Source organism: Tribolium madens, unplaced genomic scaffold, assembly GCF_015345945.1.
Source record: "Tribolium madens isolate multiple individuals breed KSU strain unplaced genomic scaffold, Tmad_KSU_1.1 Scaffold_3;HRSCAF=73;Tcas5.2_LG2, whole genome shotgun sequence".
NCBI classification, from domain to species: Eukaryota; Metazoa; Arthropoda; class Insecta; order Coleoptera; family Tenebrionidae; genus Tribolium; species Tribolium madens.
In genome coordinates this window covers 13,474,970-13,488,205 of record NW_025401006.1, presented here as the reverse complement: position 1 = coordinate 13,488,205, position 13,236 = coordinate 13,474,970, and the positions used below count along the sequence as shown (strand labels likewise).

At 31.3% G+C, this 13,236-nt stretch overlaps 3 protein-coding genes across 4 annotated transcripts in view; all 3 read left to right on the top strand.

The window, feature by feature from the left end:
* The window catches only part of LOC123007557, a 7,556-nt gene extending 2,141 nt beyond the window's left edge, over window positions 1-5,415 (top strand). Inside the window, exons 3-4 of the mRNA XM_044402926.1 lie at window positions 1,591-1,776; window positions 1,839-5,415. Of these exons, the coding sequence (XP_044258861.1) occupies window positions 1,597-1,776; window positions 1,839-3,491 (1,833 nt within the window). The 5' untranslated portion in view covers window positions 1,591-1,596 and the 3' untranslated portion in view covers window positions 3,492-5,415. The remainder of the gene's footprint in view (window positions 1-1,590; window positions 1,777-1,838) is intronic.
* Window positions 5,416-6,916: 1,501 nt separating this feature from the next.
* LOC123007558 (BRISC and BRCA1-A complex member 1-like) lies at window positions 6,917-8,035 on the top strand. The gene is made up of 2 exons (XM_044402927.1): window positions 6,917-7,072; window positions 7,123-8,035. The coding sequence occupies exon 2, from the start codon at window positions 7,174-7,176 to the stop codon at window positions 7,975-7,977; it is 804 nt and encodes a 267-aa protein (XP_044258862.1). The 5' UTR covers window positions 6,917-7,072; window positions 7,123-7,173; the 3' UTR covers window positions 7,978-8,035.
* A 2,498-nt stretch (window positions 8,036-10,533) lies between these two features.
* The window catches only part of LOC123007815 (leucine zipper putative tumor suppressor 2 homolog), a 75,581-nt gene continuing 72,878 nt past the window's right edge, over window positions 10,534-13,236 (top strand). The window contains exon 1 of one of the 2 annotated variants that reach the window (XM_044403265.1): window positions 10,534-10,709. The gene's annotated coding sequence lies outside the window, so the exon portion shown is untranslated. The remainder of the gene's footprint in view (window positions 10,710-13,236) is intronic. The other variant, XM_044403266.1, reaches the window with a different exon arrangement.

Here is a 13,236-nt window from a genome sequence, read left to right as displayed (position 1 = left end):
TTACTATATATTTCGTAAGTTGTGACATATTTTATACTTCAGAAATAAGAGAGAAAATAATTAGTTTTACTTATTTTTGAATAAAAAGTGTGACCTGACCCGCCACTGGGCTAATTTGTTATCGTTACCATGACGTTTTTTATTTTTTTTTTGACTGTGTCACCATAGTTACCTAAATATTTCAATACATTTCTATAGCAACTACACAAAGCTTTTTACCTGTTAGTCAACCGACTCGTTGAGGGTGGAAAAAAGGGTTTTCTAATAAAAATTTCGCGTAATCAAAAGAAAAAAATATGTAAGTCAAAAAATACTTATCGATTTCAATAAATTAAAAAAATAAGATGAGTTTTTAAATTTAATTTTAGCTATTTTTGGACTTTTAGTAGTAAAATTTTCACTAAATTTGGCGTTTTGGTTTTTGAAAAAAAATTCAAATTTAATCTTGAAGAGGAAAATGTAGTATGAGTACAATTTTGAAATTTAAGTCGAAAAATTTTTCGAGTGTAGTAAATTGAAAAAGCAAGATATTCATCTTTTTAAAAGAAACAATTTTTTGACCTTTAGAAATAAAAAAGTGATGAAAATGTGGCGTTTTGGTTTTCTAAAATTTTGACTTGAAGGGAAAAATGCAAACTTTAAATTTTTTTAAACTTAAAAATACTTAAAAATTTCTATAAATTGGAAAAACAAGACATTCTTATTAAAAAAATTAGTTTGACCTTTACAAATAAAAAATGTGATGAAAATATATATATAAATAATAATCTTTCTATAAAAAATAGTTTGTTAATTTTTCACCTAAAGTGGTGAAGAACCTGAAAATTTGGCTTTTACTTGTACTTCTTAAAAAAATCTAAAATTTGATCTTGAAGTAAAATACTAATTTTAATAAATAGAAAAACAAGACGTATTTTGTTTATTTTTAATGTATAGTTTTAAAAAATTAACGAAAATTTGTCCTTAAAAATTCTAAAATTGACCTTAGGAAACAAAATACAACTGGAATGAGTGCACACATTTCTTGTGTTCATATTTTACATTTTGCAATTTATTGTTTTTTTTTAGTCCAAAAACGAAAGACAGTAGCCAAATAAACATTTTTTTAAGTTAAATAAAGTGAGATTGAGTTGTAACTCTATAAAAACTCACTTGACGACACATTGTTAATGAACAAGGACAATAATTCATACTTTTCAAGGTAAATATTAAGTGAACGACATTGAATTTAAGTCGAAATATGCGGTTCTCTGAACCACACGAGAAAAAAAAATGAAAATTTCTTTGTTAAATAAAAATACCACAATGTAGTTCATGGTCAAGTTTTCTTTTGTTAATGGGGAAAATAAACGTTATTCTTAATCACTTCCTTAATGTTTTAAATATTAGAGGTAAAGGATCGTTATCTGAAATGGTTATCGGAATGATTCATTTTATTTACGTGTAGTCTGTTTATTAATTTTGTGAGTATTTTTATTATCATTAAGTCACAGTTACGACCTATAAATCTCGCGGAAGTAATCATAGGAAAAAGTAGATTTTTTAGTGTTGTATGAAAGTGACTAAAATGATGCTTTTTGTTTGGTTTAGCATATTATGAAGTATCCGCAACTAGTGTCCATGCCCTCGGCAGTTTCTGATTGGCTAGAGGAACAGTTGGAAGCTCGTGGAATAGATGCTGTAGTATATACACGTTACATACTTAGTCTTTTACACAGCGATACTGTAGATGTCATTTATTCCGATGAAGATCTACATTTCTCTCACTTGAAAAAGGTAAAAATAATCACAATTCATACAATTCATTTGTTTTTGAAAGAAAGATATTCTGATGTTAGGAAGTGAGACGTCCGATTGGAGGAAATCGTAAACGTTTTCGTCGTTCATCATCCGATTGGTGGAAAAATGCACAAGCTGATGCTGAAAAACTGAAACGTTCAGCTGCAATAGAATGTCTTATGTCAGCATCTGAACAAACATGCGGAATTGAATCACTAATTGATGAGTTATGCGAAAAATTGAACGAAATCAAGAGTGATAAACCACACGTTGTCGATCCTCCTATCAAAAAAACTAATCTAGAGCTCCAACAAGTTTCCCCACAAGAATTGGCCAAACGCTATTACGCTGCTTTTCCTCCACTTAATCGAAACACATCACCTACGAAACTAATCTCATTGATACCCAAGTGGATACCATCACCGAAGAAGAAACCCAACAAAATGAAAGCAAGCAAAAAACAACAACAACAACAACGTGGTGGTGGATATATCACTAATCGCAAGAAGAAGGAAAATCCTCCTCCTCCAAAAACCCAAGATGTTGTTAATCTCTATGATGATCTCCCGGTGGACATTAAAGAATTGCTTGATGATTCCCCCAGTTCGCATGATGTCACTGTTGAGATGATGAATCTTGCTAATATGAGGGATACAGGAAGACGAGGTTTTATATCCAGTGGTACCAACATAACGAGCTCGATTTGGACGAATGATACGACGATGCTTGATCAACAATTCAGTTCAATTACTATCGATAATTGGTCAAATGAATCATTTTTTTCATGTGGACGATGGTCAGATGATAGTGGTTGTTTCGATGATGATCAACACAATCAACACACTTTGAGTTTAGTTAAATTGAATCATGATAAAGAAGTGAGTGCTTTTGCTGAAGTTGTACCAAAAACACGCCAGAATCAATATAATCCATTTTCGAAAATTATCGGTTCGGAATTGCATCGTGATAAGAAAAATGAACTTGAAAAAGACGATGATTTACTCACGTCAATTCATAGTCATTTTCGTCCGATTAATGAAAAAGTTGATGGTCAATACGCAGATGGCGCCACTTTTCTTGTATCAAACACTTGGGACAAGATTAATTACCGAAGAACTGAAAGTGGGATGTATATGGAAACTGATTATAACATGCGTAAAAAATACTGCGAGTATAAAAATGGGCCTAAGAATATGGAATTTGTTTTGAAATATCTTGTGTGTCAGAATGATAAAGGTTGTCAGACTGATGATGTTGATGCTGAAGTTGAAGCAATCAATCGGGAGACTTGCACTTGTTTATTGTGCGATAAATGTAATAATAATACATGGAATACGAATCTTGGTTTAAAAACGGATTTAAGATGGCAATTCGGGACCACGAATATTTGGAGTGGGGGTAGTGTATGTCATGCGTGTCTTGGACGTCCCCCCTCCACTCTTCAACATAGCAAACTTCGCGAAGATGTYAGTCAAGATGGCGATCAATTATTATCCGATTTGAGTACTATACAAAAATCCTATATGCAAGAAAGTCTCCCGATGACTGAAATCACCTATGACTTGGCTGAATTTTTTCTCCCTAAAGAACGTAAACGTCGTCATTCATTAATGGCCCAAATGGACGATTCGTGGAGTTTTGCTTCGCGTTTAGAAGAAGATTGTATTATACAGATGTCTACAATACCAACATTGCGTTCGGTCACTTTGTAAGGGAGGGGGTAGGTCAATTGGAAATCTCTTGGTAACACATAGAGCTGATCAGTGGCGTAAATGCCACCACAAAATGACAAACTGCCATATTAATTTCAGTGCAGTTAAGCCTGTCATATATAAGACGGGTAAAAATGTGACGCTTGTGTGTTATCGATTGGCGAATTAAATTATTAAATCAATTGTGAGTTGAAGCAACCGGGCAAGATGTTGTTTTTTTTTTTTTTGTTAAGTTTTGGAATTTTTTATCTTGCACGGTTGGTATTAATGTAGGGGGAGTCTTATTTTAGTTGAATTTTTTTACCGAACCTACATTAACGTTTTTCTTGTTATGTGTGCAAATTACGACCCGTTTGTCAAAAATTAAGAATTGTTTTTATTAATTTTTTTGATGTGGGTTTCTGGAAATTGTTTTATTTTGAAATTTCCACAAAAAAGTTGATTTCTTTCACTACTATTGTAACCCAACAATATAGTTGAAGATGTATGTCTATGTATAATGTTAGGGCATTTTAGTATAGCTCTTTGAAGTGCAGCAATGAACACCTGTAGTTGCTCGAGACGGTGCATTTTGTCCCTTGGGGTCAAAATGTGCGCGTCTCCCCTAGTTGTATTTTTCGAAATATGTAACTATTATAAATATTGGAAATGGGTATTACCATTACTGGTTTATATTTAGTTGTTTTTTGTTTTTTTTTTTAATCATTTTTTAGAACGATTAGGGAGCGTGGGCAAATTTTTCAACCACATTTAGTCATTCGGAGCCAAAGTAAAGTAGTGTATTAATAATTCCCGCCCCTCTCTAATCGCTATAACCGAATGTAATATTTCTTATCAATTATATAAATGAAAGAAAAAAAAATGGAGAAAAATCCGTTAGTTTTAGAATTGTTTCTGATATTTGACGCGTTTTTCAACTGAGCGTCATTTTTTTTGAGAAATAATCGCATATCGGATACAATTATATTTTTTGAAGTGCTTCGTTTGAAAAACTTGTGCGAGTGTGTGAATGTGTCTCAGTTGATCAAAAAAAAAAAAATAAAAATTTTGTTGTGCTATAAAATAAATGTGTATTCAATCGCACCTGATTCAATCGTTACAAAGCACAGCAAAAGTCCCACCGTTAGTTTACAGTCTTGCCAACTAAATTACAAGAAAAGGTGCTGTTGAATTTTATTGTATTTCCATCATTTTATTGTATGTTGTAATTAATGCAATAATTTTATATAAACGTATCGTAACTCGTTCACTTGATTCGATTTTTTGTTTTGTTTTCTGATTATGTTGTAATTACGTAAAGTGAACTTGTTATCTTTTTAAAAGAAATACACGTAACGGAGTAGTGCAGTAATTAAAATTGTGATTTGTTTTAATTATTGTGATGTCTCCGTTGTTGCATTTTAGTGATTGGTGGAGAGTGATTTCGGTGTTTTATTTTTCAAATTAACAAAACCAATCACTGGATGCAGCTCTGATGTTAGTGTGTAGCATAACCTTTTATTTTAGTGCCTATTAAAACTAGTATAATTTGACCTTTTGCCTTATCAAACGTTACATGTAACCATCTTTGTATGTTGTTTACATAGAAATTTTCATCAATGTAACATATTCAATTGACTCAATTAAGAAATAATGCAGTTTGTGGCTTAATTCATAGTTTTATTATTATAATGACGAAAAGTAAAAACGCTAAAAAAAATACGAAAAAATAAAAATGTCAAAATATTTTTGTTCCGTTCTAATAGGTCAGTGTATCAATACTTATGAAACTTATCAAGGACATAACTAATAATTCATTGTCATCAAAATCATTAATTAAAAAAATACAAAAGTTGGGTACTTGCTAGCGGTTTCCTATTTTTTAACGCAGCATAACTAAATTAAGTCCGGCAGTGAGTTGATTAAATAAAGCAAGTACAAAGCACCACCGTGTTTTACTTCCCACCCCTAAAATAATTATTTAAAAAAATGGCAACACCGGTTTTTAGGTTAGAAATTTTGACTTCTAAAGTTTGACAAAAAGGTATCTACTTGTAACCCTTAATAGAAATATCTTGGATTTGGTGCCTAATCACTGACATTTTTACCTAACTCTTAGGCTTTAACTTGATTATTTTGTCAAATTTTCTCGAAGAAAAAAAAATCGAAAACAACCAAATTAGTTCAAATAGTGACAAATTATTTTTGTTTTTTTCGAATGCTTTTTTTTAGTTAGAAACACAATTATTTTGCAAAATTTTGTCAAAAACAAGCCACAAATTCAACAAAATATCTCAAAAAACTGCGTTGTTTGCCTTTTTGAGAGATAAAAACACAAAAAGTTCGAAATATTGCATTGAAACTGGCTTAAAAATTACAAAATTAAATCGAAATTGATATTATTTATGTTAGCCCGACTTCGTTTTTGAACCAGAGGTTCATTTATTTTGCAAAATCTTGTCTAAACACGTCTAAAAACCACAAAATAAGATTTTGATGTTATTTTGTTTGTCACTCGATTTAACTGTTTTTTGAGCAAAATGAGCAGAGAAAACACAAAATTTGGCTCAAAAAGGCACGTTTTTGTTCTAAAATCACAGATTTTTCGCCAAAACAAACTAAATATTCAAGAAATTAAATCTAAAATTACATTATTTTGCAAAATTTTGTTGAAAACAGACCACAAAAACACAGAATTAAGCCAAAAATGATATAATTTTTCCTTTTTCGAAAATTTAAGCAGATATTTAAGCTGAAAGCTTTGTTTTTTCGCAAGAGTTTGCCACAGTGAGTCAAAATCACTAAATTGTTATAAAAAAAATTATATTATGATATTTTTACCTAATTCTTAACTTGATTATTTCGTCATATTTTCTCGAAGAAAAAATTAAATAATTGAAAAACACCAAATTGGTTAAAAAGAGTTCTATTTTTTTTACAAGATATTACAGAGTCGAAAATGAGAACTTATTTTTGTTTTTTTGATTTCGAATGCTTTTTCAGCTAGAAACACAATTATTTTGTAAAAAACAAGCCACAAATTCAACAAAATATCTCAAAAAAACTGCGTTTTTTTGCCTTTTTGAGAGATAAAAACACAAAAAATTTGAAATATTGCATTAAAGCAGGCTAAAAAATTACAAATCGAAATTGTTATCATTTTTTAGCTTTACTTAGTTTTATTTTGCAAAATATTGTCCAAATACGCCTAAAAACCACAAAAAAATTGATTTTAATGTTATTTTTTTTGTTTGTCTCACTCGATTTTTGAACAAAATAAGACAAAAATAATCCGAGAAAACTCAAAATTTGGCTGAAAATGCACTTTTTGTACTAAAATCTCAAGTTTTTCTTTAGATTTCGCTAAATCAAATTAAATAATCGAAAAATTGAGTCTAAAATGGTATTTTTTGAACGTTTTAGCACGTTTTTCAGCTAGAAATGCAATTATTTCGCAAAATTTTGTTGAAAACAATTAGACCAAAAAGCATGTAATTTTTGCTTTTTTTGAAGAGTTGAAGTTAATAATTAATTAATAGAAATATTTTGTATTTGGCGCCTAAACACTATGTGGCAACACCGGCCTCAAATGTCAATTGCAGGTTTTTAGGTTAAAAATTTTGAATTCTAATGTGACAGTTGCGGGTTTTAGGTTAGGATTTTCAAATTTTGAGGTAAGAAAGCAGTTCCAAGAACTAGCACCATGTCGAAGCCCTCCACGTCTCGCGAGCGCATCATCCCCATCACCATGGAGGTGGACTCGCCCCCGCGAGTCATGTCTCCAGGCCCCCCAAAACGCACCCTCCCGATGGTCAATTGCCAGGAGAAGATCATCCTTGTGGTGGATAGCGCCGAAGACGACAGTTTCACCCCCTTCAAGCCCCCCAATTCCGAACCGAGTAAACCCTTCGAAATGTTAAAACGAGCCGTCGACATGTTCCTCCACCGCAAGAGTTTAATAAACAAAAAACACGAATTTGCTTTGGCGATTTTGAACGAAAACAGTGTTGTGTGGCTTGTGGACTTCACTAGTAACATAAATCAGATCATGAAGGCGTTGCAACGTGTTGAAGCGTGCAAGACTGAGGACATTTTTTACTTAAATTCGTTGTTTGATGTTGTTTTGCAAAAAGTTGCGGTTCCGGAAATAACAACAGTGGATGAGACGGTAATTCCGCCCCAATACACCGTGCGAATGGTGTTGTTTTACGGCCGGTCTTACACAAYCCCGAAAGTTGTTAATAGTCCGGAAATTGAGGCYTTTTTGGAGTTGGCCTATTTCACACTAGATGTCTTGATTACGCATGAGGTTGTTGATGATAACAATAATTGCAACAAAATTTTTGCGATTTTGCAAAATTTGGATAAGAAAGGTTTTGCGAATTTTTTCTCGGTTGGAAGAGATGTGGATGTGTTGTTTGTTGCAATTGCCAGGTTACTAGGGCATCCCTTGCAACGCCCCATTCAAAAACTGGCCAATTTTTCACTCATCAAAGATGATGAGTGAGGAATTTTTTTCAGTATTGTATATTTTGTATGAAATAAATGTTTTTTCTTATTCTTAATTCTTGTTTTATTTAAAATCCCATCATCTCATTTTTTTGAGTAGTTAATATTGAAAAAGTAAGCTTAAAATGCTCTACGACGAGTAGATTAAATTTAAATGATTTTTTTCACGCTCCACATGTTTTTAATTTCATTTGCAAGGATTATCTAGTTAGATATTTTTTTTAAGTTTACTGTTGTAACCAAAAATCACATATTCACACATTTTGCGATAACCAAAAAAATGTATTTTCCTGTAAAAATTATTTTAAAAGTAAATTTGCACTCGTCTTCTGCAAATTTTGAAAAAGAATTTGAGAAATAATACATTTTATCGAAAACACAATTAATTTCTATTCATAATTTAATAAATACTTACTCAAAAATCAGAAATTCACACACTTTTTCACATAATAAACAAAAAAAAATAAAAATTAAAATGCACTGACCTTATATGGCATCTTCTTCTGCTACCATTTGTAGCGATTCCCCTCATCTTCATAGAACGGACCTACTGAAATAAAAAAAAAACACAATTCAGTGCTCTGTATTTATCAAATTTGTTGAAAATGTTAAATAAAATTGAAATATGATTTTTTTTTAAACTGTTGACTTACCCTTTAATCCAGTTCCTTGTTTCGTCCATTCCCCTTTAAACTCCTCTTATTAGCACTCACTAATCACTCGAAATTTTAAAAATCGCGCACTACTAAATGTCTATTAGGCACTCGAAAATACACAACACATTCACTGTGTGTACAGCCCCCATTTCGCACTGAACCTCCAAATAAGTAATAATTTTACCGGACAATTATTACAATTCAAGTAACTCGTACGGGAGCTTGGCTAAGACTGACTTGCTATTGTAATTTCCCAAAAACGGAACAAAAACCCATTTCGTAACAGTTCCGGTGTAAAATGCCTTCTTTCGGGGCTGCGTAATCCCGCCATTTGCAACGTCACAATGTGATTTGAATATTACCCAACTTTACTGTCACCATTTTTTGCGCCTTTACGTGAAGATCTTTTATCGATTATTCACTCACAAAATTTAACCCAATCAAATTTTTCAAATTTTCGCGATTCAAAATTCGCGATAATTTAGCACGTGTGTTAAATTCTGCGAATTTGATTGGATGAATCTCACAAATTTGAAAGATTTGATTGGCATACATTACTTAATTTTTTGAATTTCTCATAATGAAAATATTACTATTGAAGATAGTAGATGTTACTATGGAAAATTCACTTTTGTTTAAAGTTGACCTCATGAAAAATCGACTAATAATGATTCTAGAAGGTCCATAACTTTTTTCCTATGCAAGGTATCGACTTGATTTTTTTTCAATCGATCTATGCGACACTTTTTAAAAATATTTTTATTTGCGCCAGAACTCGCGCCCCAGAGAAAAATGCCGTATAAGGTAAGATACCAGGAACATAGAAAAAATGTTAAAAAAATTTTATCTATAAAAATTTCGAAGTTTAAAGTTTGCACTTTGACTCTATTTATTTTTGTTGGGAAAAAACAAGGAAGCTGTATTCTAAATTGTAACTCTGTTCAATGTTATTTGTGGCTTTTATTGGCAAAATTTTTGTCCTTTTACTAAATAATTGTAAAAACACAATCAGTATCATTAAATAGATATAAAAAAATGTCAAATGTCAAAAAATAAATGTCAAAATTTTTTGACAGATTTTTTAAACATTTTTTTCATGTTCCTTACTTGAAAATTTTTTCCTAGGGCGCGAGTTCTGGCGCACCTGTATACAGGTGTCCCAAAATAAACTACGTTGGGTGCTAATTAATGGTACAGTGATGAATTTCGTCCATGAATTCACAAAAATTTTCGAATTTTGATTTTGGCGTGGCGCTTATAATTTTCGAGAAAAACTTGTTTAAAATTTTAAAAACCAGATTTTTGTTCTTGTTTTCTATCACAACGAAAGTATTAGGATTATCGTAAAGAACCAAACAAAAAATCTGAGTTGGCGTAGATGTTATGTCTAAATTTCCCATAGTTTAGAAATTTTTGCCTATTTTTTTACAAGATTCGCAAAAATTAAAAACGTTTCAGTGGAACCAAATGACGTTTTCGCACTCTTGAGGGTTTCAGGGACTCTAAAAACGTCATTAAACACTAATTTTCACTTTTTTACTACAATGATGCGGTAAGTAATAATTACGCCACAAAAAATTGAGGACGGACATTTTGCTTTTCCATCAACAAAATGGCCAATAGAAAAAGTGGTGGTTATTATTATTACATCATTAGTGGTGTACGTGCTAACGTTCAACTTCTGCAATTTGTTGCGGAATAAAAACTTCCCGATTTCTAAGTATGAAAAGTTCACTGAAGTTTAGTGAAATTTCCGCAATTGCAAACAGTCAAATGGTCACCAAATCTGAAGATAAATCACCCATTGTTTACATATCGTTTGAAATGTGTGTTAAGCGCGAATAAAATCCTCACTTCAGAGCTGTGTATCTGTGTGGGTAAGGTTCAACCTGCTTAAGCACTTGACTGAGAGAGCAGTTAGTAAGTCAGTGGTGGTAAAAGCGACTCGACTTAGTCTTGCACAGGTATTCCTCTGAATCGCGTGTGTTCTTCACCTTGTAGTGGGTCACTTGGACGTGCGCTGCATTTTTGTGAACTGTGCCTTTTTTCTGGATTTTTCCGGGARCYGAAACAGGTARGTGAATCAATCGAWACACAAACTAAGATTGAGGATTTTTTCCGCCAACAAATCTCGGATTCATGACCAAAACTTTAAGTTGGTCGATCCTTCCGGCGATGATCTTATCCAAAAGCAAGACACGATCACCTCTCCGATTCTTCTTCTAGGGCTTGATCAAGATAAGCAAAACTTTGGTCCTGAAACTTTTCAATGTGCTCCTGAATGAGCGACTTTTTATTTTCCTGAAAAATCTTCTCAAACTGTTTTATGTAGTTGTTTCCGGTTTGTTTTTTGCAGATTCGGGGTCTTGTTTTCACTTGACAAGGAATGAATGATAGGCAAATTTGTTAAACTTTTTGAAAATGAAAGAAAATTAACACCAAAAGGTTATTTTACACATTTTCTTGTAGCTTTTTTTCGATTATTTGGCTCTTAAAGTCGATATAAACCATACAAATTTTTATTTGAGTAAATCCTGGAGAGACCTGCTGTTCTCAGGCTAAAGTTCATCTCAATTTTCAGTTTTTACGTTTTGTTGGTTTTTGAAAGCAAATTTTTTTGACGCGAAAAGCTAGTTTTTCAATATTTTGCTTTGCAAGTTGATATAATTCTAAAAAAGTTAAAGTAATGTAAGTCCGGAAGAGATGGACTACATTTTGGAAAACTTGCTGTCTCAATTTGGTTCTGAATTTGACTCAAAAAGCTTATTTTGCGCAATTTTTTCTTATCACTTTCGATATTTTGCTTGATATAAAAGAAAAACATTTTTAATAGAATAAGTCTGAGAGTTTTTGAAAAACCTGCGGTCTAAAGTTCAAAGCCTAACTCAAGTTTATTTTTTTTTACGTTTTGTTATTCTTTTAAAGCACAGTTTTCTGACCTGCAATTTTCAGTTTTTAAAGGTCAAAGCCCAACTAAATTTTAATTTTTTTACGTTTTGTTATTGTTTTAAAGCACAGTTTTTTGTATTAAATCTGACGCATAAAGCTCATTTTACGCATTTTCTTCCAGTTTTTTTCCAAGTCGAAAATCTAAAAAAATTCTAATAGAGTAAGTTCGGGAGAGATGGATCACATTTTGAAAAACCTGTCCTTCATATCAGTTTTTAGTTGTTTTTTTGTTTTGCTATTTTTTAAAATACAATTTTTGGTAATAAATTTGACACAAAAATTTTTTTTTACTAAGTTAATTTAAATCAAGAAATTTGTTTTTAGAGTAAATCGGAGAGAAATGGACCACGTTTTGAAAAACCTACTATTCAAATTTCACTTTTTGTTTTTTGTACACGTTTTGTTATTTCTTTAAAGACAATTTTTTGTGCTAAATCTTATTTTACACATTTTCTTGCAGTTTTTTTCGATTATTTGGCTTTTAAAGTTGACATAAACCATAAAAATTTCTATTTGAGTAAATCCGGGAGAGATGGACCATATTTTGAGAAACCTGCTGTTTTCAGTCTAAAGTTCATCTCAATTTTCAGTTTTTTCTTTTTGTTGTTTTTTGAAAGCAATTTTTTTTGTACTAAATCTAACGCAAAAAACTACTAAATCTGATGCAAAAAGCTTTCTTCTAGTTTTTCTCGATATTTTGCTTTCCAAGTCGATATAATTGTGGAAAAGTTGTAATAAAGATGGATCACATTTTGGAAAACTTGCTGTTTCAATTTTTGTACTAAATTTGACTCAAAAAGGTTATTTTACGCATTTTTTGCCGTTTGTTTTTTGATATTTTGCTTCCTACTAGCTGCACAATTAACAAACAAAACTTAATTTTGTAAAAAAAAATAGAAATGACATTTTTTTATAATTTTTTAAGGTTTTGATAATTGGAAAAACCAGACTTTACATAGTTTCTCCTCAGTCTAGCCCTGATAAAGTCGCTAACACTGATTACAACACTAATTTATCAATAACTCAATTTCAGTTTTTACGTTTTGTTGTTTTTTGAAAGCAATTTTTGTTGTACTAAATCTGACGCAAAAAGCTTTCTTCTAGTTTTTCTCGATATTTTACTTTCCAAGTCGATATAAAAGAAAAAAATTTCTAATTGAGTAAATCTGAAAGAATTTTTGAAAAACGTGCTGTCTAAATGTCAAAGTCTAATTCAGTTTCATTTTTTTTTCGTTTTGTTATTTTTAAAGCATAGTTTTATGTATTAAATCTGACACACAAAGCTTATTTTTCGCATTTCTTTCCAGTTGTTTCTCAATTTTCTGTTTCTGATACATTTTTGTACAAAATTTTACGCATTTTCTTGCAATTTTAACGTTAATTCTGCTTTTCAAGGTCGCATAATTCTAAAAAATTTCTGCTGAAGTAAGTCCGGAAAAGATGAATCACATTTTGGAATTTTTTTATACTAAATTTGACGCAAAAAGCCCTGTCGATGTAAATCTAAGAAATTTCTTAGAGGTGGCCACATTTTGAAAAACCTCTTGTCTAAAGTTTGTTTCAATTTTTAGTTGTTTTTTTTATGTTGTATTATTTTTTTGTACTAAATTCTACGCAAAAAGCTCATTGTTTGCAGTTTTTTTTTCGATAAT